Below are 22,900 nucleotides of genomic sequence, written 5' to 3'. Positions count from 1 at the left end.
GCAAATTAATAAATAGTAAAAAACTTATTATAACTTTGATCGTGTGGTTATGAAATGGTGCTTTACCTTAGAGCAACTTCAACATATACACAACTCATATCAATTCTTTCGTCATCTTTCACTTCATAATTTGAATTTGAGAGGTCAATTAAATAAAATTGTTTGACGTACACGTATTAAGATTGTACGTAAGAGAATTTTTAAATTTTAAAAAAGAACTCACGTGAGGATGAAATAAACACGCAGTTGTCATTTGGGTACCATAAAATGGTAATTTTTTTTAAAATTGACCAATCATAATAAAAAAGAGAAAATAATTTAAAACAGGTGTTGTGCTGGGTATAAATCATTTTGTCTTAATTTTGCACCAATCCAGGAACCAGATTCTTCTGAAATGAAACGGTTTCGTAGAAGAATTATTTCCTGCCACTTGCTAAGCGAAAAGTGATGTTACCACCAACATAATAATACGTTAAATATTTTATACAAAAACAGAGACTAGGAATAGAAGAAAAGCCAATGCCATTCTCAGATTGCATCACTCTGTTTTACTTTCATTTCATTTCCTGTTTCGTCTCTTAATTTTATTTCTTTCAACTTTTTTTTTAAAAAAAATTTTTTTGGGGCCCTTTTCTCCACAACCAATCTGCCCAGAGCTTTTGCGGCTTGTTTTATTAATCTGAACGCCATGGACAAAAGCAGAAATTTGAAACGTAACGAGAGTGGAAAGAAGCAGAAATAATAATTAACGTTTTATTTTTAATTTTTCTTAAATATCGTCATTTATTATTTTATTTATACTTTTTGTTTCTACAAGTAATGCTGGCTGGGACCATAAAGTTTCATGCTTGCCTTATGCCACTCCTCTTTTTACCTTTTCTACATAATTTCTTAATGCTTTTGCAACCTATATTTACTTGACATTCACTCAATAACATTTAATTAATTAAATATATAATAATTATTATATTAATTTGTCCACTTTCTCTGCCCTTAAAAAGAAATTCATCTACCCACTTTCATATTTAATTTAATTTATTTCCCCACCGGATTCCAACCAAAACACATAATTAATTATCAGCAAATTCAACATAAAATATTAACCATTAGAATAATAATATTATTATTAAACATTTTCTTTTTCATTTTCATTTTTAACTCTATTTCAGACAAACTGAGAGGAGTTTTAGCAAACCCAAATTAGTTCAACAATAAAAATCAAACTTTTCTTATTATCTCATCATTTTCATTTCAAAACTTCAAAATCCAGAAAATCACTTCGCTTAAAATTCACCTTTTTTTTCTTCAAAATTCCCACAAACCAAAACCAAAATTTTCCCCCCCAAAAAAAAAAAAAATCAGAAAATAAGAAAAACCACACCATTTTCAAGCTCAGTTTCAGCTTAAACTCAGATTTTTAACGTAAAAAATCAACTCAAAAACACTACTTTTTCACAAACAATATAATCACTGAAAAACACTCTTGTTCTTGCTCATCAGCTTGTTGTAAGCTCACGCTTCACCAAGTTTAAGGATTTTTTTTTTTTTAATTTCTGGTTTTTCAAGTTTAATTTTTTTTTTTTTTAGTTTTAGCTTTGATTTTTAGTTTACTGAGCTTAATACTCCAAATGGATTTTCTCTAAAACCCTTAAAAAAAAAACTAAAAATAAAAATAGGAACTTTAGGGTTTATCAATGGAAGCAACAGCAACAAGAGAAGCAGTAACTTCAGCAACTACTGGAGTCACTGTTGTTGGATCCGATGCTCCGTCTGAGTTCCACATAGCTCCAAGATCCGAAAACCCGACTCTGACATCCGCCCCTCCTCCGCCGGCGACGCAACCTCCGGCACCAGCGCCGCCGCCGGCGTTGCCTCTGAAGAAAAAACGGGGCAGGCCCAGAAAGTACGGACCGGATGGGACAGTCACCATGGCTCTCTCACCCAAGCCGATATCCTCGGCGGCGCCGTCACCTCCGGTGATTGACTTCTCGGCCGAGAAACCGAGGAAAGTCAAGCCGGCTAGTTCGTTCAGCAAGTCAAAGTATGAGGTGGAAAATATAGGTAAATTTCAAAGAAAAGAAAAAAATTGATTTTTATGAATACCCTTGTGTGCTTTTGTGCTCGTTGTGCTGTTAAAGTTTCGATTTTTAAAGGTTTTTATTGGGCTTGGTGGTTCAGTTTTGCGTATGTGAACTGGGATTTATGTGCTGTTACGTTGTTGGGTAGAAGTGGGACCTCTGATTAGATGCTCGTATTGAGGGATTTTGGTTTGTGTGTGGTGTTGGTTTCAAAAGGATCGCTTAGTAGTTTTTTTTTTTTTTTTGGGTTAGTTTGAGAATTATGGAATCTTCTTGTTATGTGGTGTCATTTGGGTACTTAAAAGGAAGGTTCTATTTTTGGCAACCTGCTATGTTCAACTCTGCCAACCAGTTCTCTTTAGTCTTTCAACTGGACACCTGTAATACTTTTTAACTTACTGACCCATCTATTGCCTGTGTTGAACAGAAAGGAGTCGTTACTTGTTATTTAGTTCTGGTGTTGGTGTTAGAGTGTCATTAAACTGAGGTATTTGAGAGGTGTTTGTTCCTTTTTGAAGTATTGTGTCCTACCTGGTGTGATTTTATCTGTCAAGTGGGTCTGGGTGAGCCTGGGAAGTTATGGTTTTGACTTCTCATATGTGCCACCTTTTATGTGGTTGGGCTTGGGGTGTTGATGTTTTCTGAAGCTGAAGTGAATAACATGGGGTTAAACATCATTACTAATATAGCTGTCCTGCTTGTCATTTCATTGGCTACTTTAGTTATCATAGGATCTTCACTGTATAACTTTCAAGCACGATAAAGCTTGAGAAAAGACATGATATTGATTTTCACTCCATTAGTCTAATTTTAAGGGTTTTGGTGGAAATTGACAGCATATCATGGCATTGTTTGATAATTTTTTTTAAAAAAATTATCTAGCCTAACGGCAACCCAATCCCCCCCCCCCCCCATACTGATGTGTTCCTTTTTTTTTTTTGGGGGGGGGGGGGTGGGGGTGTTGAACCCTCAGTTTTCAACATAAGAGATTTTATCATCTCAACTAGATGGCACCCACAATATATGTTATATTGAATATATTCTAAAATAGCAAGGGGTTAATCCCAAAATAAAACTTGCCAAACTTGACTGTCTTATGCAAAAGAATTTGGTAGCTGTGAAAAGCACTTGAATGTAACTTGATTGTATCATGTACAAAAGAATTTATTGTTTGCTTGATGGTCTATGCATTATCTTTGTGTGTGTGTGTGTGTGTATAAAAAATATGTTGCATTGTTGCTGCTTCCTTGCCATGGTTACTGATCTTGTAGGAATTTGCTTTTTTGTAGGAGAATGGGTCGCATGCTCTGTTGGTGCTAATTTTACACCGCATATCATCACTGTTAATACAGGCGAGGTAAATGTTGATCATAGCAGGTGTCGTGTGCTGTTGTTTGCGAGATGTTTCGTCTGTATTTTAATTGGATTTTATGTGTTCATCACTGGGAAAGAGGATTGAAAGATTGGATATCATTCTGGGTTTTGGTCTTTCCTGACATCACATTTGACCTGGGAAAGGGGTGAAAAGTGAAATAGCAGGACTGTATATCTTTTTACTTTTGTGCAGATATGTTATGTTTAAAAGTTAAATGCGTTAGTCATATCTGATGAAGGGCAATCAGCAAAATGAGAAAGTATTGCAAATTAGTTTTTCCACTAGTGTTTCTAAAACGGTATCTCCATTTGTAGGTTTAGAATAGGTCATCTACTAACCTGCTATGATCATGATTTCTTAGGATGTTACAATGAAGATCATATCTTTTTCTCAACAAGGACCACGGGCTATATGCATTCTTTCTGCAAATGGTGTGATTTCAAGTGTTACACTCCGCCAGCCTGATTCTTCTGGGGGTACATTAACATACGAGGTAAGGGATTTTGTCATTGAATGAGGTGCTTTTCTTTTATCCCTGTTCTATTTGATGGCTGTTTTTTAAGGAGATGGGAATATGGTGCTGTTCATTTTACAGACTCATGTTATATTTTGTATAGTTGTTTTTTCTTATTCAGATTTCACCTATTGAATGACGATCCTCATATTTTCATATTCTTATGAATATACTGTAGTTAAATGAAGATCTAATTTTCATCAAAATTTTAGCGATGTTAACAGACATACATTATTATATTCTATTGACATATTTCTCTCAGAAAGCACTCCTCTACTTCCCTTGTCTTTTGTAAAATACAAAAAATAACATCTCAAAATCCCTCTCTCTTCTTCTCTCCCAATTTTACAGTAATATTTGTTTTGCTTCTTATTATTTTTGAGTTTCCTTGGGATCTATAATTCTCGTCTAAAACTATTGAAAAAAGTATTCTCCTCTTACTATTTCCATCTGAATTCTTATGTTTTGAAGATTTCTTATTTCCATCACTCATGAGATTTTAATGCGTGCATTATGTCTTAAGCTGCAATATGCCCCCAGCTAGTCTCTGCTTGATGCTTCTGAGATGTTTTGTAACCTCCTTTTGAATATAAATCTTCCATATCTATGCATAAGACTTGAGATGCATATCTAAAGATGAGATTTTAAATATGGTGCTTCCGAAGATGCAACCTGAAATCCATTTCTATATTGTTTGTCAGGAGATAGATGTGCTCTTCCTCTTCAATTCCATGAGACCTTATTCTTGTTCCTTATTATAAAGTTTGAACTTATGATAAAGTAGTTAATTTGATATAATTCACTTCAAATGCGTCTGAATGTAATTACCGAGATGAGTACTGTAGCACCTTGGTATTAGAATTAATTATAATGACTTCGTTGGATAAGCCACGATTCATCTGCTTGTTTGGTTGTTTAGTGAAAAAAATTAATCAGAGATATCATCACTGGGTACATCTTATCATACTAAGTTGCTATGATTATATGCGTCTTTGTAATTGTAATGGTACTTGATGATTTTGTTACATGTAGGGCCAATAGAAATGCCTTCAATGTAGGTGTAAGCTTCCAAAGTGGTGAGGTGCAGTCAGAAAGGATCAGTAGTTGTTGATTGCTTAGTGCTTTAGTTATGATTGTGCATTTGTCCTTAGATCAGAAGGATACCAGAGCAGTGCATTTGGGATAGCCCAATGATGGATGGTGGTCGTTGATGATTTGCCTTGTAAAACTAATTAGGATTATTGCACAATCCTTTTCTGCTGTGCTGTTTTGTCTAGGCTTTTATTCGTCACATGTCTACCTGATCTTGTGTCATATTTCCCTTGTGTAGTGCAGTTATTGGTTTTTGTTGACTCAACAATATTCACAATTTTCACCATCTTTCACCTATTATGCAACCATCCAAGTTTTCATGCATGCTTTCATCTCTTCTTATGTTCCTATTGTCAATCTGTTTGTCAACCTGTTCCCAGTTCAGTTCCCATTTCATTGGTAGCCTGCAGAAAATCATCCGTTCCCTCTGTTATTCTTGCAGGGTAGATTTGAGATTCTTTCCTTGTCTGGATCATTCATGCCCAGTGACAGTGGAGGAACAAGGAGCAGATCTGGTGGGATGAGTGTGTCGTTAGCAAGTCCCGATGGTCGTGTTGTGGGTGGTGGGGTTGCTGGTCTATTAGTAGCGGCAAGTCCTGTGCAGGTTTGGCTTTTATATTTCAATTGTAATTTCTTTGGAAGTTCCAATTCTGTGAAGCATTGGAGAGCCATAATTTCTGAAAGGCCTTTATTTTCCTTGGTATCAGGTCGTGGTTGGCAGTTTTTTGGCTGGGAACCAGCATGAGCAAAAGCACAAGAAACAGAAAAATGAACCCATATCAATCGCCACCCCAACTGCAGCCATTCCTATTTCTAGTGCTGATCCAAAAGGAAGTCTTACAACTTCCACCTTCCGCGGAGATGGTTGGTCTTCGTTGCCATCAGATTCAAGGAATAAGCCAACTGACATTAATGCATCATTGCCTGTAGGGTAATGTAAAGAGCTTCACCTCATTGTGCATTGTAAGGATTGTCACTGACAACACTGCTCCATTAATTGATATCTCACCTCCTCTTGTTTGTTTTGTCTGTAAACTTATGGAATTATTGGTGCTGGCATAATGATTTTTCATCCGGAGGTTTTACCCTTCTTCCTCTTAGGTAGTATTTTAGTTAGCTGATTAGGTAGGCTTCTGCCGCTGTTGTGTCATGTAGAATATTTCAATGTAACATTTTCAAATTTAGAGTTGCCTTTTCTTCCGAGTGATGATAATGATGATTTCACCATTGTTGTGTTTTGTCATCCGTCTCCCATTCTTCACTTTCGAGGCACTTGTTTATGTTTCTTCACAGAACCATAATTAAAAAAAATTATGATAATTATGATATGAAGCATCCAAGCTGCGCAGAGAAATTGTTTGTTTAATAAAGTTCGAGCTTGATCTGCCAACAAATCCTGTTCAAGTTTTCTATTTTAGTAGAAAATTAAACAAAGGTCAATGTTACAGAAAACATATGATTGGTAATATGAGTTGAAATATTTTAATGACCTGTTAACTTCAAATTATCCCTAAATCAACGGATGTTTTGTCATCAAAGGGTTACATCATACCTCAAAAATCATTTTTTTTTCGGCTGAAAAGAAAATTCAAAAGTGGTTGAGTTGAAAACTGAGGCGAAATTGTACCAAGCAACAAGTAAACAAGTCGGGAGAATATTCCAACCATGACAATTTTTCCACGCTTGATTAAAAGATTGGTAAAATTTCTTTCCAAAAAAAAAAAGAATGGTAAAATATTTTCCAGTCCCAATGAAGAGAAGTAAGTATGAAGTCTGAACATTCATTTAGCAGATGCCGCGTTTAGAATTAAAAAAATCTTACTAATCATTGGAGCCTGGAGGCTGGAGAAGAGGAAAATCATGCTGAGTTGCAGATAGCCCGTACGTAATAGTTTGTCATTTAGTAGTTTAAGAAAAGAAAGCAGTCTCAATTAATTTAATTACCAGCCAAGTATGTTATCAGGGCGATTGCTATTGGCTTGGACTGCACTTGAACTTAACACAAGCGTATTGGCAGCCGCTGTACGGAGAGATCCGATTACTTGCCTTTCAAGTATACAGCAATGTACAGTAAAAATTTTGTATCAACGTGTTTGTCAACTAGATCTCCTTGGGAAACGGCAAAATTGGACCTGTTCATTTGGAAAGATCCTAAGTGTTTCCGCACAATATTAAACGATAGTAACGCAAGAAACTTCCCAGTATTAATTCTACGCTTGGAAGTTTTCATTACTTGATTAAATGAACTTACACAATTTCCCTGTCACGGTGATTATAATACCAAAAATACACTCTACGTCCACTATATATTCTGAGAAAATTACCTTCGGCGAACGTATGCAGACTTGAACTGGAATATATATAAGAAACCTCCTTGCTAGAGTATAAGTACAACACAGAGAATCAATAGATTCCATTTGTATGCGTGTGCATGAAGCTTGGTGGGACACCGGTATCTGTCATCCTAATTATGTTTGCAGCTGCCTTTCTGTTCCTGAAACACTCGTTATTCTCGAATCCTCTTTTGCTGTTTTCGCTGTTTAACACTATCGTTTTGGCTATCATGGTTGGAAGCTTCAGGCCGTGTACTTATGACTTTGACGAGATCTTGCATTTTTTTTGCAGTTCTGACGAACTTGAGGTAGTAGATATGCATGAGAATATCATGGAATACAGTGATGATGAGGATGACTATGATCATGAATATCATGGTTCTGATGGTTATGATGAAGATGATGATGACAACGGTAGCGATGATGAAGTTGGTTGGGAGGATGATGACAACAGTAGGGATGATGAAGGATGTGATGATAATTTGCAGAAAAGAATTGAGGACTTCATTGCTGAGGCCTACAATAGATGGAAGGAAGAGAAGTTAAGGGACAAGCTCAGGCCTAGCTGAACACGTACCATGCATACATTCCTGAACTCTGAAGTCACTTGTAAATATGTTTCAGTTTGTGTTCATGTTGCCCCTGGATTTGTTTCCTATCTCTCTCTCTCTCTTTTTTTCCCCCACTGGGGATAATTCACTGTACTATCATTTTTGTATAACTCCTTTGGCTCTGGTTTATTTTAAAGTAAAATTTTGTTGATAATGAAACAAAATCTTTGTGATGATACTTTTGCATGACTTTGAATAATAGATTTCAAAATCATGGGACACTTACGCACTCCTCCGATTCAATCGGCAAAACGGCATACATGCTTCTCTTTTTATATAATTGAAAAGCTCTCTCACTAGTTATTATTATCGACCCTTTATTACCAGTGAGCAAGGCCGTCAGAAAGCTGCTGAGGTGACCCTTCCGATAGGGCAGCAGATGAAGTATTTGAACTTTCCCCTAATGCTTTGCGCACAAGGACAGTGAGATAGGAAATCCTCCACTGAACAAGCTAAAAAAATCAATGAATTGTGGAACTGAACAAAGAGAAAATGTAATGCCTCTCAAAACAGGCAACCATCAAATTCTTTGTAGGTTTTATTAGATGTAAATTACACATTTCAGAGCAAACTTCTACAAGAATAATTCGATTGAGTAGTTAATTTTACAAGTAGATGAATGAAATTACGAAAGATAAAATATTTGATGACTTCAGTCTACTCAGTGGAGAATCAATGAATACACTAACCAAGACCTGTTCCAGCATCTTTACGAGGCATATCTTCCTTAATACGAGGTGGCCTGATTATACGATCTATCAGCCCATATTCAAGAGCCTCCTGGGAACCAAAGCGTTTAATCCTACTTAAATCCTTCGTAATCTGCATACACAGATTTCCATAATTGAATAAAAATATGAAGTGAATAAAAATGATGTTTTGCATAGTGTTAAAAATATATCAAAGACAAGAAAGTCACACACAAATCTTTGTCAAAATTGTGCCAAAAAGTTCATCATAGTTCAACATGAGAAAAAATGGAACTTACTGACAGCCTGCAATTAAAACGGTAACTGATGTGCTTGCTCATCATTCAGTAACCCATGAAACATTATAAAAATCAGCTTTTGGCACACTCACCTTCTCAAAGGGCTGACCTGTTTTCCTAGACAACTCCTTGAAAATGTAATCTCTGACTCTAAGAAGCTCATCTGCTTCATTACGAATGTCATCAGCCTGGCAAAAAAGATTTCCTCTTTTTTTTAAATCATGATTATCATAAGGAAAACATAAAAACCGGCTTCAGGAAGTATCCAGGATAGCTGTGCTTAATATGATGGCAATCCTACCTGACCGCGAGCTGCACCAGCTGGAGAGTCTAAAGCAATTCTCGAAAGAGGCATTGCAGACCGATTACCCTTCAGCAGAATATCATAAAGTAAACATCAATGTGGAACATCAGATTTCACCTATCTTATATTGCAATGAAATTAAGATGGTGAACATAAAAGACAAAAATGACCATCCATAAAGTATTTTGCTTCTGATATACAACTGGCCACATGTACAAAGCACCATGAAAGCATTACAAACTAAATAAATATCTCATCTGAGCAAAAGGTTCCTTTGCTAGAGTCTAGAGAAGATCACAAGATGTTGGTAAAAGCTGTTCATAGATCAAGGCACCATTTACTGTAGGCTGTAGCCATCACTAATCGAATCAATCAAATTTCCTATTTAGGGGGGACAACTTTACGAAACCATGCCGCATCATTTTAGTTTCCTTAACCCCACATCTCTCTTATGAGAGATGGAACCACAAAATTTTTGTCAACTCTGATTCCCATGGAGAAGAAAAATAGCCATTACCTTTTCTCCACCTGCTAGAAGAAACCCTGCTAAATGATAGGCAAAGCCCACACAGTGAGTGCCAACAGGACTCTTCAAGCTCTGCATAGTGTCGTAAATTGCCAAGGTGGGAGTAACCTGGAACCAGAGCCAGTTTTCAGCAGCATAGTACCATGATATAAGCAACAGGAAAATAAGAAAGAATTAGGAAGTCAACTGCAAAATCTTGATTTATTAGAACTTACATCCCCACCAGGACCGTTGATGTACATATAAACCCTTTTGGAATCATCAACACTGTCTAGATACAACATCGTTGCCAATATTTGGTTGCTAAATTCTTCATCTATATTTTGCCCAATGAAAATAACACGTTCTCGATACTGCAAACAAGAATTACGATAGTTTCTTCAAGATCGAAAAGATAATAAGAAAACTCAATATCTAGTAAATGTAAAGACCTAGAATGCATACTGGGTTATCCATGCACATCTTAAACTAGCTCATAAATAAGGCTCAAGGACAAATAATGGAGAAGGAAAACACGTGAAAACTGGCAGCATCCATTTGAACAAGCAAGAGCAGGCTCATAAGGAAGTTAGAATCATCTAATCAAGTCAATAGCCTTGGAGGCTCCATTCTGGCAAGATAAGGTGGATGGTTCACCCCATGATGTTTGTTACATGCATATTAACATTAAAGTCATGAAACCTTTCAAGTCAGAAACTAACACTAACCATTATCTTAAAAGCAAAATGTGTTGTGATAACTTACTAGGGCATTCCATAGATCAACCCATTGCCAAGATCCCTCACCAGGCGTCCTATAAAGCACTTTTGGTGTCCCAATTGGCATCATTGCAATTCGTCCCCTTATTGGTTTATCATTACGAATCCTGCAGTAGAAATGTATCATGCACACAATACTATATTGATACAGCTAATAGAGAAACCACTTTGGAGTTCAACCTTTACTTGAGACAAAATATCTGAGAAGAGAAAGGAGGGGCGGGCGCCGGGGGGGGGAGCGAAGGGAGGGAAGGACAAAATGAAAGAATAAGCTAGCAGCAACTAACAACACCAAAGAATTCCAACCAACACAAGCAAAAGATCTCCAATCAATAAAATATGCTTTGCATCCAGATTAAATTTTTAATCAAACCAAATCAAAACACATTAAATCTGTCACTAGAAATTTTGAATAAATAAATAACAAATACACTTTAGAGTTGCAATTTAAGCGGGCTTTATCCAAATATCAATTACATACTAATATCTAATCTTCGAGCTCTACCAATGAAATTGAAGGGGTTTAAATGAACCGATTAAGCTAATTACCCGGAGTAGAGGCTCTTATGAACTCTGCCATAGAATTCAGCACTCAAATTAGGTTTCCCAGTTCCAAAAACACCTACAAAAGCATTCCGCCGGGGGGGAAGGGGGGAACCAACAACCGTTACACAGAGAAAGCTCAGTGAGAGAATAAAATTAAACAAAGAAGGACAGTAAAAGAACAAACAAACTTGGTGATTGAATCTTTAATCCAGAATAAAGCTTGAGGTTACAGCTGCCAAAAAAAGATAAACCGCAAATTAATTACTAAGCAACATTAATTACATCTTTCTTATAATGTTATTCATTAAAAAAAAAAAATTGTAACAAAGAGGGAAACCTCAGAGAAGGTTGATATAAGTTTGCGTTAAGAGAAACGGACATGTTTAGCGCGAGAGAGTGAACTGCAACTGGTTTGCCCGGTCGGTGAAGAACAAGTCTTTGGGGATTATATCCAGGATTAAATTGGATGCTGCCGATAATACTGTGCGCTCATTCAGTAATGATCTGCACCGTTGAACTGCCCAAAATGACAGGTGGATGAGCGGCGCGATATTAACACTTAACAGTATCCAAAAGACTATAATGCCCGACTGTAGATATAAATTAAGTTTTTCAAATTTTTGTTTACAAATATAAACCTCTATAATTATGTTATTCTTACGTCGTTTATGATTTACTTATTTTTTGTAAACGAAAAAGTATGTAATTCTAAGTGAATCATTAATATTATTTAGCTGTAAATTCACATCGCCCTTGAGAGTTCATCGAATTCGAGTAATATTAAAAGTATTTAGTAAGCGAGGTCATTATCTCCATTATCCCATCCAAACCCTTGAAAATTAAAAAGGAATCACTTTTGAAACTAGTTTTCAATATTGCATAAAAATATGATCATTGGAATAAATAAAACGAAAGAAATATGATGTAACGAATAGCATTACTCGATACGAAAACAAACGCTTGCACGACAGCTGTAAAAGTGTTGAAAATGCAGAAAATAGCGTACGGTGGATGCTAAAAGGCAAAAGCCTAAAATAATTGCAGCTCAACATTAGCAGCTCATCATAGTCCAATTTGCAGGCCAGTATTAATCAGCGAATAACTTTCCAAGTATGTTGTTGGAGAGTCTGGTTCGTTTTACAGAGAAGTAAACTGATTGCCCTGTAGAACTAACCATCAAAGATGAGACAGTTTTCAACACCATTACATCTTTCACGTAAGACTGCGAATAGAAATAAGAGGGGGAAAAAAAAAATGGAGTCATGCAGGCTTCTCATAAGAATTCTGGTCTCTAAACTCAGCAATTGCACTCCGTATCATTTCAGCCATATTCGGTTGCACAAAGAGGTGAGTACTATCCAGAATATGTATTATGAACTTCTGTGATTGTGGCATTGAAGCATTCATATTGATGATGAATTGTGCCATGGGTATGTCACTGCGATTCAAACATGATCAAAGTCTTTCAGCAACAAACAGGAAATGGAGGAGGGTAATCATAAAGCAAAACATCCACATATATAAAATGTACAGACCACCCTTTGCACCTATTAGTATATACAAGTCATAAAGCAGCCCATAATTAAAAGTTAGAGGTAAATTGCTGTGCATCTCTCCAAATTTTTTGACCGGTGCTTATTTTTTAGCTGCTATGGAAGTTCATGAAATATACTGAGTATAATATGCATCAACATCACATTTTGCCTAGAGGATACTAAAATGCTGTTATTAATATCCAAGCAAATCCACGAAAGAAAACAAGACTTTCATTACCGTTTGCACATTCACATCTTTAGTGTAGAAGTGTTTCTGAGCTTTGGGTGGGTGTCAAAAATCATCCTACTAGTCATTTTTAAGCAGCTACTAAGAACAGTACACCAATCGCACCCATGGCAGAAAGTCAGAAACCCCCCCCCCCCCCCCCCAAAAAAACAAGAACCGAAAACGGGGGTTATTAACTCTTAAAGCTAGAACTCCCAAGAAAAATTGGCAAAATGCAACAAATTTACCATCAATTATCAATCCTTATGATACTCACCAGGAAATAAACAGTCCTTTAATGGCGTTCACCATAATGAATCAGCAAGCTTAGGAGCCTGAACTGCAAAGGCAAATGCAATTGCAAATCAGAGCATAGTTACTGATCGAATGCATGAACAGTCCACCCAATCAGACTCGGAAAGATTTGACATGTAAAACAATATTTAGATTCTGGTACATGTATCTAAATGATGTATATATGTAACGCATACTTTTTTTAATTTAAATTTAATCATACAAAAAACACTAATCGGTAAACACTTGAAAAGAACATATAACAGTAATAGAAAACAAGGATCTTCGACAACAGCTTGCCAAACAGACAAAGGTTATGCTTCATAATTTTAAATAGTGATGGCGAAATCCGGATGCATTCTCGCTCCGGATCCGGAAAAAATCAGCAGATATTAATTATCAAGAATTCACAAATTTGTTATCTTTTCAATCCCATTCAACATAAACGAAAACCGTATTAATACAATCATACGGAACAAGTTAACAACAAATAATTCGAAATATACCCAAAAATTTAAAAAAAAAAAAAAAAAGAGCTTGATGCCAGCAAAAATTCGAACTAACTGGTGCGACGGTGGCAGTGTAGCACGGTGCGAGCAGCCGTGGCTACAGTCTACGGCGTTCAGGCTGTGGCGGCTACTCGAAAAGAAATAGAGGAAGAACCTGAAAACAGAGGGGGAGACCGTCGTTCCGAGAAAGATGGTGAGAATCAAGGATTGCTCCGAAAACTCATTATTTTTAATTTTTTATTATTTGAGGGATCAAGATAGCTACATAACACAGACAACCCGGAATGAAGTCGAGTTACCAAAATGCCCTATAATTACACCCCAGGTATTACAGACATCTGGTTCAAATGGCCAACGGGCCGTGCCGGTCGGCCCATCCAATGAAAGCTCGTTATCTGCTCATACTCGTGCTGTACCGTGCCCAACATGCTCTTTGTATCATGTTGTGTTGTGTCGTTTCATTCTTCTTTTTTCTTAAGCCTGACCCGTACACATGTCGTGCCCGTATTGTACCGTTAGCCATGTCATGTCGTGCTTAAAAAAAACATAATTAGTTTTTAAAAAAGAAATTAAGAGGGTATACTAAGTTGTTAGCGTATTCTTTTTAAGTTTATGTATTTTTTTGGATCCATATTCCTTTAGTCAAAATCAATAGAATAAAAAGTTTAAAACTCAAGTCCATATTCAATAATGATAAATTAATAATAATAAGAGAATATAATACTAATTACTTAGTTAGATCCTACGGTATTAGAATTTTTTTAATACTTAACAACAACAACAATAATAAATTTTTCTTAAGAATTAATTTAATTATTAACTTGGACTTATATAAAGTCATAGATTATAGTCCATAATAACATTAATACATATTTATAAGTTTATTTATTAAAATTATGATATTCATTATTAATTTAATAAATTATAAACATAAAATAATTAGAGTATTTTTTTTAAACTGAGAATTAAATGAATTTAAAAAACTTACGCTAATAAAAAATATTAAAAGATTTAACTTAAAGCTATTTATAAAAGAATAAAATTTTAAATTTACTTTCATTAAAAAGTAAAACGTAGTTATGACATGTTATTTCTAATTATGTCATATTTTAAATGTCTGCGTGCCTAAAATTCTAAGTATGTGGGTGCCTAAAATTCTACGTCCGTCTCAATCCTCTTGCATGTCATGTTGTGCCACAAGCCCCGCCTAAACATGCTTTTACCGTGCCGTGGCAGCCATTTATAAAATTACCCAAAATCAAGAGAGTACAAAGAGAAGTTAAACCAAATTTTGTTTCCTTTTTATTATTCATTTTTCCTCTTCTCTCCTCTTTTCAACGAACTCCAGGAACTCCGGCGAAAAGGGAAAATTTTATTGACTGGAAACAAAATCCTTCCGAGAGGTCGAAAATCAAATCGCTAAGGAACAACAAAAGGAACCAGGACAAAGTCACCCGACAGGATAACAGTAGTTTGCGACTAATATTATCTTCCCTTCACTATTTGCTTGAGCAACACCAGGAAGTACTAATGGTACTCCTGTTTATCTCTCTTGGTGGATTAATTATCTTTTCTCTTCTGACTGAATTATCCAAAAGAATTTATATCATGTGAGCCTCAAAAAGCATGAATAAATTATAACAGCAGCATTTGGTCTCAAGGCCAGATATTGCAAACTGGCTAAAGGAAAAAACTTAGTAACAAACCGAGAGAACTCAAATCTAAGATCAAAGACCGTGTATGATGCCTGAAACTATAATTCCGTTAATCAACAATTCCAAACTAATAATATATGTGGTTACAAAAAGCTCCATTCTGAAACAAGGCTGCGTACTGGCATGAACCCTGAAACAATAATACAAGAGCAGCTTCTGCTACTCAATAACACTTTCATTTAAAGACCAGTGAAGTCCAGTGAAGTCCAGTGAAGTAAGCATTCATCGCCAATCATTCATCGTGGTCTTCCAAAGCGCACCAAATCATCCTGCAAAGTCGTACGATTGCGTGCAAACAATTGCGATTAATTAGTTTATTGAACTGAAACAACAACTCTTAAAAGCTAGCAATGTTAGAATATCACGAACCAGAATATGCTGAGGAAGAGGAGAAATATGAGATACGCAAGTTTGAAAAGCCGTTGCTTCTTTTCCCAATGAAGCTGGTTGAATATCTCAGTTACATCTACCAGGTGTTGTCTCTGTGTGTAACTAATAACAAGGGAGAAATTGAAATATAAAAGTTGCCAGTTTACATCAAATGCAACAGCAAAATTACATAACCGGTGCTCCAGTTTACCGTTGCCGGGATGAGTTAGCTATTTCTATTTGCATCATGGCAATGAAAAGTCATTTTTGAAGAACACAATTGCAATATACAGTATCACGGATACAGACACACAGCGCATCTCATAAGACATGAACAGGAGATGAGGAGAAACTAAGTATACTTTCAAATATCCAGCTACATCATGATTTATGTATGTTCCACAATGTTTCATTCCTAGATACAAGTTTAAACAACCATAGTGACGCAGCAGGATTCATGAATGCAAGTTAAATCATGTTGTCTGGGAAGATGGAGCCCAGCAGTTCTTGACGAGGTGAACATCATAAATCACTTTGTTGAACCCAGGGAAGAGTAGCCCGGAAATTCTAAACACAGTGAGAACTAGATATGATTCTAATCTAGACAACTCAACACCATGAGATTTTGGCAAAACACCCAACATGTGAGGTTAAAACTTAATAACAAACATATCAGGGTAACACAAAGACAAATTTTATTAATTCAACTATTAACTAAAACAATAACAAGATCTCTCTAATTTTAATAAGGTTAACCCATTTCCCTAAGTAAGCTTAAATGAAAAAAGTGAATCATAATTAAACTTAAAATCAAAAACCTAAAAACATACCTAATTTGACTCTAAATAAAATGGAAAATAACAAAAAGACTAAAAACAATTAAAATTCTTAAAACTGTCCTCCATCACATAGTTCCTCAACACATACACATCTCTACTTTCTACTCCTAAAAAAAATTATTTGACTGATTATTTCATCATCCTGATGACTGAAATTAGGTATGCCAATGAGTTTGGAGAATTGCAGTGTACATTAACAAACGTGACTCCATTATACAGAAGCTGTAGAACACAAATAAAACTTGGAACTCCATTGGGTGTGCCTCATGGGAAGCTTACTACTTAAAACAGTAGCCATGTGTCAGAGTCAAATAGAACTTACAGTCTGACATTGTAGTAGAGGTACGGAACACACAAGAGTGACATAAACCAATGCCCTGTTATCAGAAAGAAGACACAAAGAACCCCTTCCGTGATAAATTCTGGCAAAACGACTTTGTTAATTCGAGAGGAGGAGTCATAAGGGTTGATATAATCAAACTCTAGATCCGCTAAGCACATGAGCTGCAACCAAATTATTGGAAATAGTTAATATAATAGCATTTACATTATCACATTACCATAACAAAGAGAAACAATTTATAGAACACAAAAATGCACCGTGAAAGAAAACACCCATGAATGCCAATACAGCAACCAGAATTTCCGAAGGCGTGAAAAGACAATTTATTAATTGAATTTCAACATTGTTTAACAGACAAGTAACCCTAATGTAATAAATTTCAAATAATTGCTAACGATTTTTTTTAAAGTAAAAATTAAAGGGTTAATTTGAGAATTGACCTGGTAAACGACGAGAACGAGGAGTGCTATCAGAATGAAGAAAGAGGCCAGCCATATGAACAGATCCCCCATGCTCCTCCCCTTCCTTCACTTTCTTCAGCCTTTTCCCAAATAAATAAATAAATAATTGCTGGAAGAGCAGAAGTGCGCACAGTAGCAATTAACGGCGATGTTTCTGACTAACGCGCGCCTTGAAATGGTGCGCACGGGAAGTACAGGATCGGGAGATGGCTCGGACTGGCGGAGATTTGAGAGAGGGACAAAGTTGAAGGGTCTTATTAAGTTCCGATGGGCTTTTGTATTTGGGGTTTATTTATTTACACACGTTAGAATTTGTACAAGAGAAAAATAAGTCGCATTAATTATTTCTTCTATATTTATTTGAGGAGAAGAATAATTACTTTAAAAAAATGAATAAGGCTGTACGTACTAAAATTTTTAATTGAAAACTTTATTTTACATTAGGTGGTATTCATCAATTGATTGTTAAGATAATATAATTAATTTACTTATATAGCGTTTATATTTTAAATTTGAGTGATAATCTTGAAGAGTGAGAATCTTGAAATTAAGAGTGTGGAATGTAAGTAAATTATTTACTTATATTGAAACAAGAGTATAGAATCACAATCACAATCTAATTTATATATTTACTTTGTCTTAGATTAGAAGTAAATAATTTTAAATTACAGTTTTATCTTTATTTAAATAATTATAGTTTTAATTATAAAATTAATAAAAATATATTTAAAAATAAATTATTTATTTTATTATATTTATAAATTAATAATAAATATTAATATCCTTAATTATGTAAATTAAAAATTATTGATAAGAGCAACACAAATCAAATATTATTACTAATAATATAGTACAAAATTAATATTTTCTTGGAATAAATTATTTTTTATTTTTAATTATTAATATTAAATAAATATAATACTATTATTTTTAAATAAATATATTTTTATTATATTTAAATAATTTTATTATTATTTTAAATCAATGTAATTTATAAAATAATGTGGTAATATTATTCAAATAAATATGATATTATTTGTTATTTTTAATTATTAATATTAAATAAATATAATAATATTATATTTAAATAAATATAATAATATTATATTTAAATAAGTTTAAAATTATTATTTTTAATAAATGTAATTTATAAAAGAATGTAGTAATATTATTCAAATAAATATGATTTTATTTTTTTATTTTTTAAAAAATAATTATATTAAATTTAATAAAAAGAAGCGTAAGAGAGGAAGCTGTGGGAGTGGGATGGAAGTGGAAATCTCATTTTTCACTCCCAAAATGGGTGGAGCTCACATAGTGGAATTTTTACTCTCTTAAAATATGTAAGTAAATACTGGAGTAAAATAAATTCACACTTCTCACTTTCACTCCAGTAATAAACATAATATTAGTTCTTATTTCAAATGATGCATCACTCATCAATCAGTGAAAGAATATAATTAATTTACTTAGATATTTTAAATTGCTCAAAAAAAAAAATAATCTAATCATTCTATAAATATTACATATTTTTTTATTTCAAGAATATAGGGGTGGGCAAAATTAAAAATCATTTTTTTATCTCCCTTTCTTTTGAAGATTTGAACCTGCTTAAAATTAAATTCTATAAATAATTGCAAGTTATTTCTATTTTGTTTGGCAGGCATAAACAATTATAATTTTATTCTCAATTCTCTCATGATCTGATCTTATATTTAACAAAAATTTAAGTAATGATTGGTAGTTAATAAATATAAAAAATAAAAAAAAATCGAGATACATGACGAAAGATTTTTAAAAATTTTAAAAGAGCTCAAATTAAGGGAAGATTTTAATCTAAACTGGATATTTATCCATTGGGTGAATAATTAGACCTGTTACTTACTTTCATGACCGGGTTCAATTACTTGTCACTTAAATCTGGTGTAAAACTGAATTTTGCGTCTTTTTTTTTCATTAATCTTTTAATTTGTCTCTTACATTCTTAAATTAAAGGATTCTCTTATTCTACAATCACTCTATGGCTTAGTTATCTTATGTGAATTGTAGATAATTAAACTAAATCATGACTTAATTAAAACTAAATCAAACATCACTAAACGCGTGACAGATTATTAGATTAGTTAATGCCAAGTCCAAGAGTAATATTACTCTGTTCATATTATCCAATAACATCCCAAAACTGTAGACAATATTTAACACCAACTGCATGTGTAATGAACCGAAGAAAAATGATTGTTGGTTAATTGAAGGCAGCACATAGAGAATACTTCATAGAAACTAGCTAGCTATGCAGACGGAGTTAATGGCAAGGGATTATAGTAAGAATTCCATGAACTTTATTAATGGAAATGGCGTAATTGCCTTTTCGGAGCATGAAGAATTAACAGAGGTGCAAGGCTTTGAACACATAAAGAAATTTCTAGACCCCAAGTTAATCAACTTTTCATCTGCCTTCAAACCTGCACCCACCACCACAAATAAAATTTATAATAATATTAATATAATAACTAAGTGATTAATTAGTGAGGACTGAGACAAAGGAGAATCAAGCGTATAACTAAAGTCTAAAACTTTACTGTTAATTATTAAATAGACTAATTAGTATCTTTATAAATAAATAAGAGGCATTTCTACATGTGTCACATACGTGTGCGCGCGTGGGCGCATAATTATGCATAATATATAGATTGAAAAAACTTACTCTTCAGACTGAACTGCGAGTAATGAAGAGCAAAGAACCTAGGATCAGTCTCTTTCAAAAATGGCCTTCGTTTCTCCTTTACGTAAATCTCAACCGCCGCCTCGATCAAATCACTCACTGTGTTATCCGGCTTAATCACCACCTTCACAGGCCCTAAGCTTCTCTCAATATTCACATTCAGCAATAGCTTTGTGAGCTTCTGGGTGGCGGCAGTGGCACTTGTTGCACCATTAATCCTCCCCAGTGGCTTCAATTTGCCGGGGACCGAGAGAATGCCTCCTCGTCGGCGAACTAGATTAGTGTGTCTTTCTGGTGGATAAGTCTGTGAAGACCTCTCGCTGCCGGTAGAAACCTTGCCGGCCGTATTGTAATTCCGTCTCTGCTTAATCTGCATCAGAGAATTCATTGTAGTTTTTCCTTTTTTTTTTAGGGGTTTAAAATATAAAAGAAGCTAAGAGACGACATATATGTAGGAGAGAGTGGAGAGGCGACATAATATTTGGGTAAGTTGAGGATACGTTATGCTATGATTGCAATGGTTTTGGACCTTTTTTCATGATGGGAAGGTAGCACGAAATTTCTAGGAAAGAGGCAGCGAATGCAATTGCCCTTGGGATTTTGGATTAATTGCATATGCATGAATGTCTATTCAATGTGGATACTTTTTTCTTTTTTTTTTTGTCTTAACCACGAGGTATCTTGGGGAGGGCCCCAACTGTGGGAGACACCTTTAATTCCGTACTAAAATTTAGATTAGAAGTTTCCGTTCGAACCGAAAGGCACATGTTCTCCCAACAAATGCGACTTTCCTGCGACTCGAACTCGGGAGCAAAGCCAATTAAACCACTTAAGGGGACTCCATTGCCAGTAGAACCAACACTTTATTGGTTCAATGTGGATACTGATACTCCTTTCAAGTTCAATTACAGTTGTGGGGCAATTGCCAGTCGGCCAAACGTCCGAACGGTGAGCTGCTGCTCTCATATTGCAATATGAGAACTCAATTCCTCCTTTAATTAAAAAAAATAATTGTAATATCAATACAAAATAAAAGAGTTTTAAAGTAATTTATTAGATGCACGACTGTTTGATAGAACCAAACGTGGAATAATTAATGTAAACAAATTATACGTGCGAATTTACTCTAGATATACCAGGTTCATAATTGCTAATAATTAACAATGATGTTCCGGATATCGTGAACTTATTGTTAACTGAATTTAGATTAATGCATTTAACAAATTTTACACTGATGATGAGAAAGTGAGTAGTAGTATTGCACTTATATATAATGGGGATACATATTCGACAATCAAGTGACATATTATTTGATGGGTTATTTAATTATTATTAAATATTATAAATTTGACACATTAATAATAGCTAATAAAAATCAATAAATTAAACACATAATACATGTCAATCAATGATATATACGTCTAACGTCACTTGAGATAAAAATTTTACATTATTCTAACACTAGACTTTTTCTAAGACGACGTAAAAACATATGAAGGGGCCGGGAAATTGCATGACATCTTTCCGTTTCTATTGGACAGTCGGTTTAAATTTTCGAATCAATTATTTTGGCTTTGCGGTTGTGTTATTTTCCGAACTCCCATCTCTGTCACATAAATATTAATTAAATGTTTTGTATTTCAATAATTAAGTTTTGATAAGTCTTGTACTGAGTTTCAAAAGTTCTTGTGCCTATTTTAGAATCATCTACCTTTCTTTTCCGCCAAAAGGAGATGGAGATGGATAATTTGTTAAAAATCTCACTCATTTTACATTGCAAAGTTGTCATCAAATATAGAGAATTAATTCTTCGTTGCAAAATAAAACTGCTTAAGCTCATAGTTAAAGTCTAAATAATACTGTTAAAAGACCAGTCGCAACATGATCCCACAGTAAAATGTGAATTGAGACTAGAGCTTGTAAATGAGTTTGAGAAATAAGAGCTAAGCTAAAAACTTGAAATTGAAAGTTTTCTTTACCCCCCCCAAAAAAAAAAAAAATTGAACATGAGAACTTGACTTTTAAGGCATACTAAAGTGACTTTGAAGGACATGAAAACAAATGTCTCCAGACACTTATTTAATTTAAACCTTCTAAAACTAAAAATAAAAAGAGTCGACTGCACGTAAAGAAACAAAAAGCACCTGCGCGGAGAAATTAAGACGCACGTATGGAATTAATAATGAAAAGTTTATTGGAATATTTGGTTTTGATATAAACTAAAGTCTTAAACGTGAAAGTAATCTGCGGAATTCATGCTGCGTTGTCAGAAGGCCAATGGATTCACGCCCCTCGTTGCCTTTTCATGAGGGTTTACGCATATTGCTTTAGAGTACGGCAGCGTTTTTTCCAATTCTAGCGGCAGAAAATAGAAACATAGTCGGTCCAAAGGAAAATATATATATATATATATAAAGCCAAGTTTAGCTCCCATGGCTAGAAGCCGCCTTGCTAAGGTCTTGGGTCTTGGGTTTGAGCTTAAATGAGTGTGTGAGTTATTAATTATAATTCTCATTTGTGAAAAAAAAATGAGAATTAAGATAAAATTAAAAAAATTACAAACTCCATTAACTTAAATGGGTGCATTTTGCAACCGTATAACATGAGACAATATTACATATACGTGGTAATAGTTTTAAAATATTGTAAAACTAAAACTTTGACCGTAGATCTACCGTGAGTCGTGACTATACCATTGCATCGCTCTGATGACAAGAATTCTAATAGTATAACAATACAGTTCAAAAGACACCAAAATGTAT

The 22,900-nt window shown here is 34.5% G+C and overlaps 6 protein-coding genes across 8 annotated transcripts; 2 read left to right on the top strand and 4 right to left on the bottom strand.

Moving 5' to 3' along the window:
- Positions 1–975: 975 nt before the first annotated feature.
- Positions 976–6,297, top strand: LOC102613375 (AT-hook motif nuclear-localized protein 1). Its single transcript, XM_006477244.4, has 5 exons — positions 976–2,061; positions 3,368–3,435; positions 3,815–3,946; positions 5,502–5,663; positions 5,767–6,297. The coding sequence occupies exons 1-5, from the start codon at positions 1,695–1,697 to the stop codon at positions 5,992–5,994; spliced, it is 957 nt and encodes a 318-aa protein (XP_006477307.2). The 5' UTR covers positions 976–1,694; the 3' UTR covers positions 5,995–6,297.
- Positions 6,298–7,295: 998 nt separating this feature from the next.
- Positions 7,296–8,176, top strand: LOC102613076 (uncharacterized). The gene has a single exon (XM_052437909.1). The coding sequence runs from the start codon at positions 7,491–7,493 to the stop codon at positions 7,959–7,961; it is 471 nt and encodes a 156-aa protein (XP_052293869.1). The 5' UTR covers positions 7,296–7,490; the 3' UTR covers positions 7,962–8,176.
- A 311-nt stretch (positions 8,177–8,487) lies between these two features.
- On the bottom strand, positions 8,488–11,611 carry LOC102612769 (ATP-dependent Clp protease proteolytic subunit-related protein 2, chloroplastic). Its single transcript, XM_006477242.4, has 9 exons — positions 11,463–11,611; positions 11,314–11,357; positions 11,129–11,201; positions 10,566–10,686; positions 10,037–10,174; positions 9,813–9,929; positions 9,293–9,361; positions 9,084–9,179; positions 8,488–8,825 (listed from the first exon to the last, which is right to left on the bottom strand). Exons 1-9 carry the CDS (start codon positions 11,504–11,506, stop codon positions 8,688–8,690), a joined length of 840 nt encoding a protein of 279 aa, XP_006477305.2. The 5' UTR covers positions 11,507–11,611; the 3' UTR covers positions 8,488–8,687.
- Positions 11,612–12,135: 524 nt separating this feature from the next.
- Positions 12,136–14,004, bottom strand: LOC102612060 (general transcription and DNA repair factor IIH subunit TFB5). Of its 3 annotated transcripts, none has more exons than XM_006477241.4 (3): positions 13,745–14,004; positions 13,164–13,221; positions 12,136–12,563 (listed from the first exon to the last, which is right to left on the bottom strand). In XM_006477241.4, the coding sequence occupies exons 2-3, from the start codon at positions 13,196–13,198 to the stop codon at positions 12,386–12,388; spliced, it is 213 nt and encodes a 70-aa protein (XP_006477304.1). In that variant the 5' UTR covers positions 13,199–13,221; positions 13,745–14,004; the 3' UTR covers positions 12,136–12,385. The 3 variants fall into 3 exon arrangements, with proteins under 3 accessions (XP_006477304.1, XP_006477303.1, XP_006477302.1); XM_006477240.4 differs by having other exon boundaries at positions 13,164–13,226; positions 13,687–14,003; XM_006477239.4 differs by having other exon boundaries at positions 13,164–13,226; positions 13,745–13,996.
- Positions 14,005–15,300: 1,296 nt separating this feature from the next.
- LOC102611772 (protein cornichon homolog 4) lies at positions 15,301–17,710 on the bottom strand. The gene is made up of 4 exons (XM_006477238.4): positions 17,396–17,710; positions 16,935–17,116; positions 15,774–15,896; positions 15,301–15,673 (listed from the first exon to the last, which is right to left on the bottom strand). The coding sequence occupies exons 1-4, from the start codon at positions 17,465–17,467 to the stop codon at positions 15,637–15,639; spliced, it is 414 nt and encodes a 137-aa protein (XP_006477301.1). The 5' UTR covers positions 17,468–17,710; the 3' UTR covers positions 15,301–15,636.
- A 1,546-nt stretch (positions 17,711–19,256) lies between these two features.
- LOC102611481 (uncharacterized) lies at positions 19,257–20,635 on the bottom strand. Its single transcript, XM_006477237.4, has 2 exons — positions 20,121–20,635; positions 19,257–19,878 (listed from the first exon to the last, which is right to left on the bottom strand). Exons 1-2 carry the CDS (start codon positions 20,524–20,526, stop codon positions 19,733–19,735), a joined length of 552 nt encoding a protein of 183 aa, XP_006477300.2. The 5' UTR covers positions 20,527–20,635; the 3' UTR covers positions 19,257–19,732.
- Between the last annotated feature and the right edge of the window lie 2,265 nt (positions 20,636–22,900).

Source organism: Citrus sinensis, chromosome 3, assembly GCF_022201045.2.
Source record: "Citrus sinensis cultivar Valencia sweet orange chromosome 3, DVS_A1.0, whole genome shotgun sequence".
In the NCBI taxonomy this organism is placed as follows: domain Eukaryota; kingdom Viridiplantae; phylum Streptophyta; class Magnoliopsida; order Sapindales; family Rutaceae; genus Citrus; species Citrus sinensis.
The sequence above is the reverse complement of the archived record's forward strand: the minus strand, read 5'-3'. Positions and strand labels throughout refer to the sequence as shown.

Bases quoted from the DNA above. Each gene is read 5' to 3' on its own strand.
- LOC102613375 (XM_006477244.4), top strand. From the start codon at position 1,695: ATGGAAGCAACAGCAACAAGAGAAGCAGTAACTTCAGCAACTACTGGA. The intron at 3,436-3,814 runs GTAAATGTTGAT...ATGATTTCTTAG, and splicing joins TCACTGTTAATACAGGCGAG to GATGTTACAATGAAGATCAT. The intron at 5,664-5,766 runs GTTTGGCTTTTA...CCTTGGTATCAG, and splicing joins TAGCGGCAAGTCCTGTGCAG to GTCGTGGTTGGCAGTTTTTT.
- LOC102613076 (XM_052437909.1), top strand. From the start codon at position 7,491: ATGAAGCTTGGTGGGACACCGGTATCTGTCATCCTAATTATGTTTGCA.
- LOC102612769 (XM_006477242.4), bottom strand. From the start codon at position 11,506: ATGTCCGTTTCTCTTAACGCAAACTTATATCAACCTTCTCTGAG. The intron at 11,202-11,313 runs GTTTGTTTGTTC...ATGCTTTTGTAG, and splicing joins ATTAAAGATTCAATCACCAA to GTGTTTTTGGAACTGGGAAA. The intron at 9,362-9,812 runs GTAATGGCTATT...ATTCTGCTGAAG, and splicing joins TTCTAGCAGGTGGAGAAAAG to GGTAATCGGTCTGCAATGCC.
- LOC102612060 (XM_006477241.4), bottom strand. From the start codon at position 13,198: ATGGTGAACGCCATTAAAGGACTGTTTATTTCCTG. The intron at 12,564-13,163 runs GTGAGTATCATA...TTTGAATCGCAG, and splicing joins AAAGGACTGTTTATTTCCTG to TGACATACCCATGGCACAAT.
- LOC102611772 (XM_006477238.4), bottom strand. From the start codon at position 17,467: ATGGGGGATCTGTTCATATGGCTGGCCTCTTTCTTCATTCTGATAGCA. The intron at 15,897-16,934 runs GTAAGTTCTATT...CCTTGTTATTAG, and splicing joins CTCTACTACAATGTCAGACT to TTACACACAGAGACAACACC. The intron at 15,674-15,773 runs GTTCGTGATATT...ACGACTTTGCAG, and splicing joins CTCTTCCTCAGCATATTCTG to GATGATTTGGTGCGCTTTGG.
- LOC102611481 (XM_006477237.4), bottom strand. From the start codon at position 20,526: ATGAATTCTCTGATGCAGATTAAGCAGAGACGGAATTACAATACGGCC. The intron at 19,879-20,120 runs GTAAGTTTTTTC...TGGTGGGTGCAG, and splicing joins CTCGCAGTTCAGTCTGAAGA to GTTTGAAGGCAGATGAAAAG.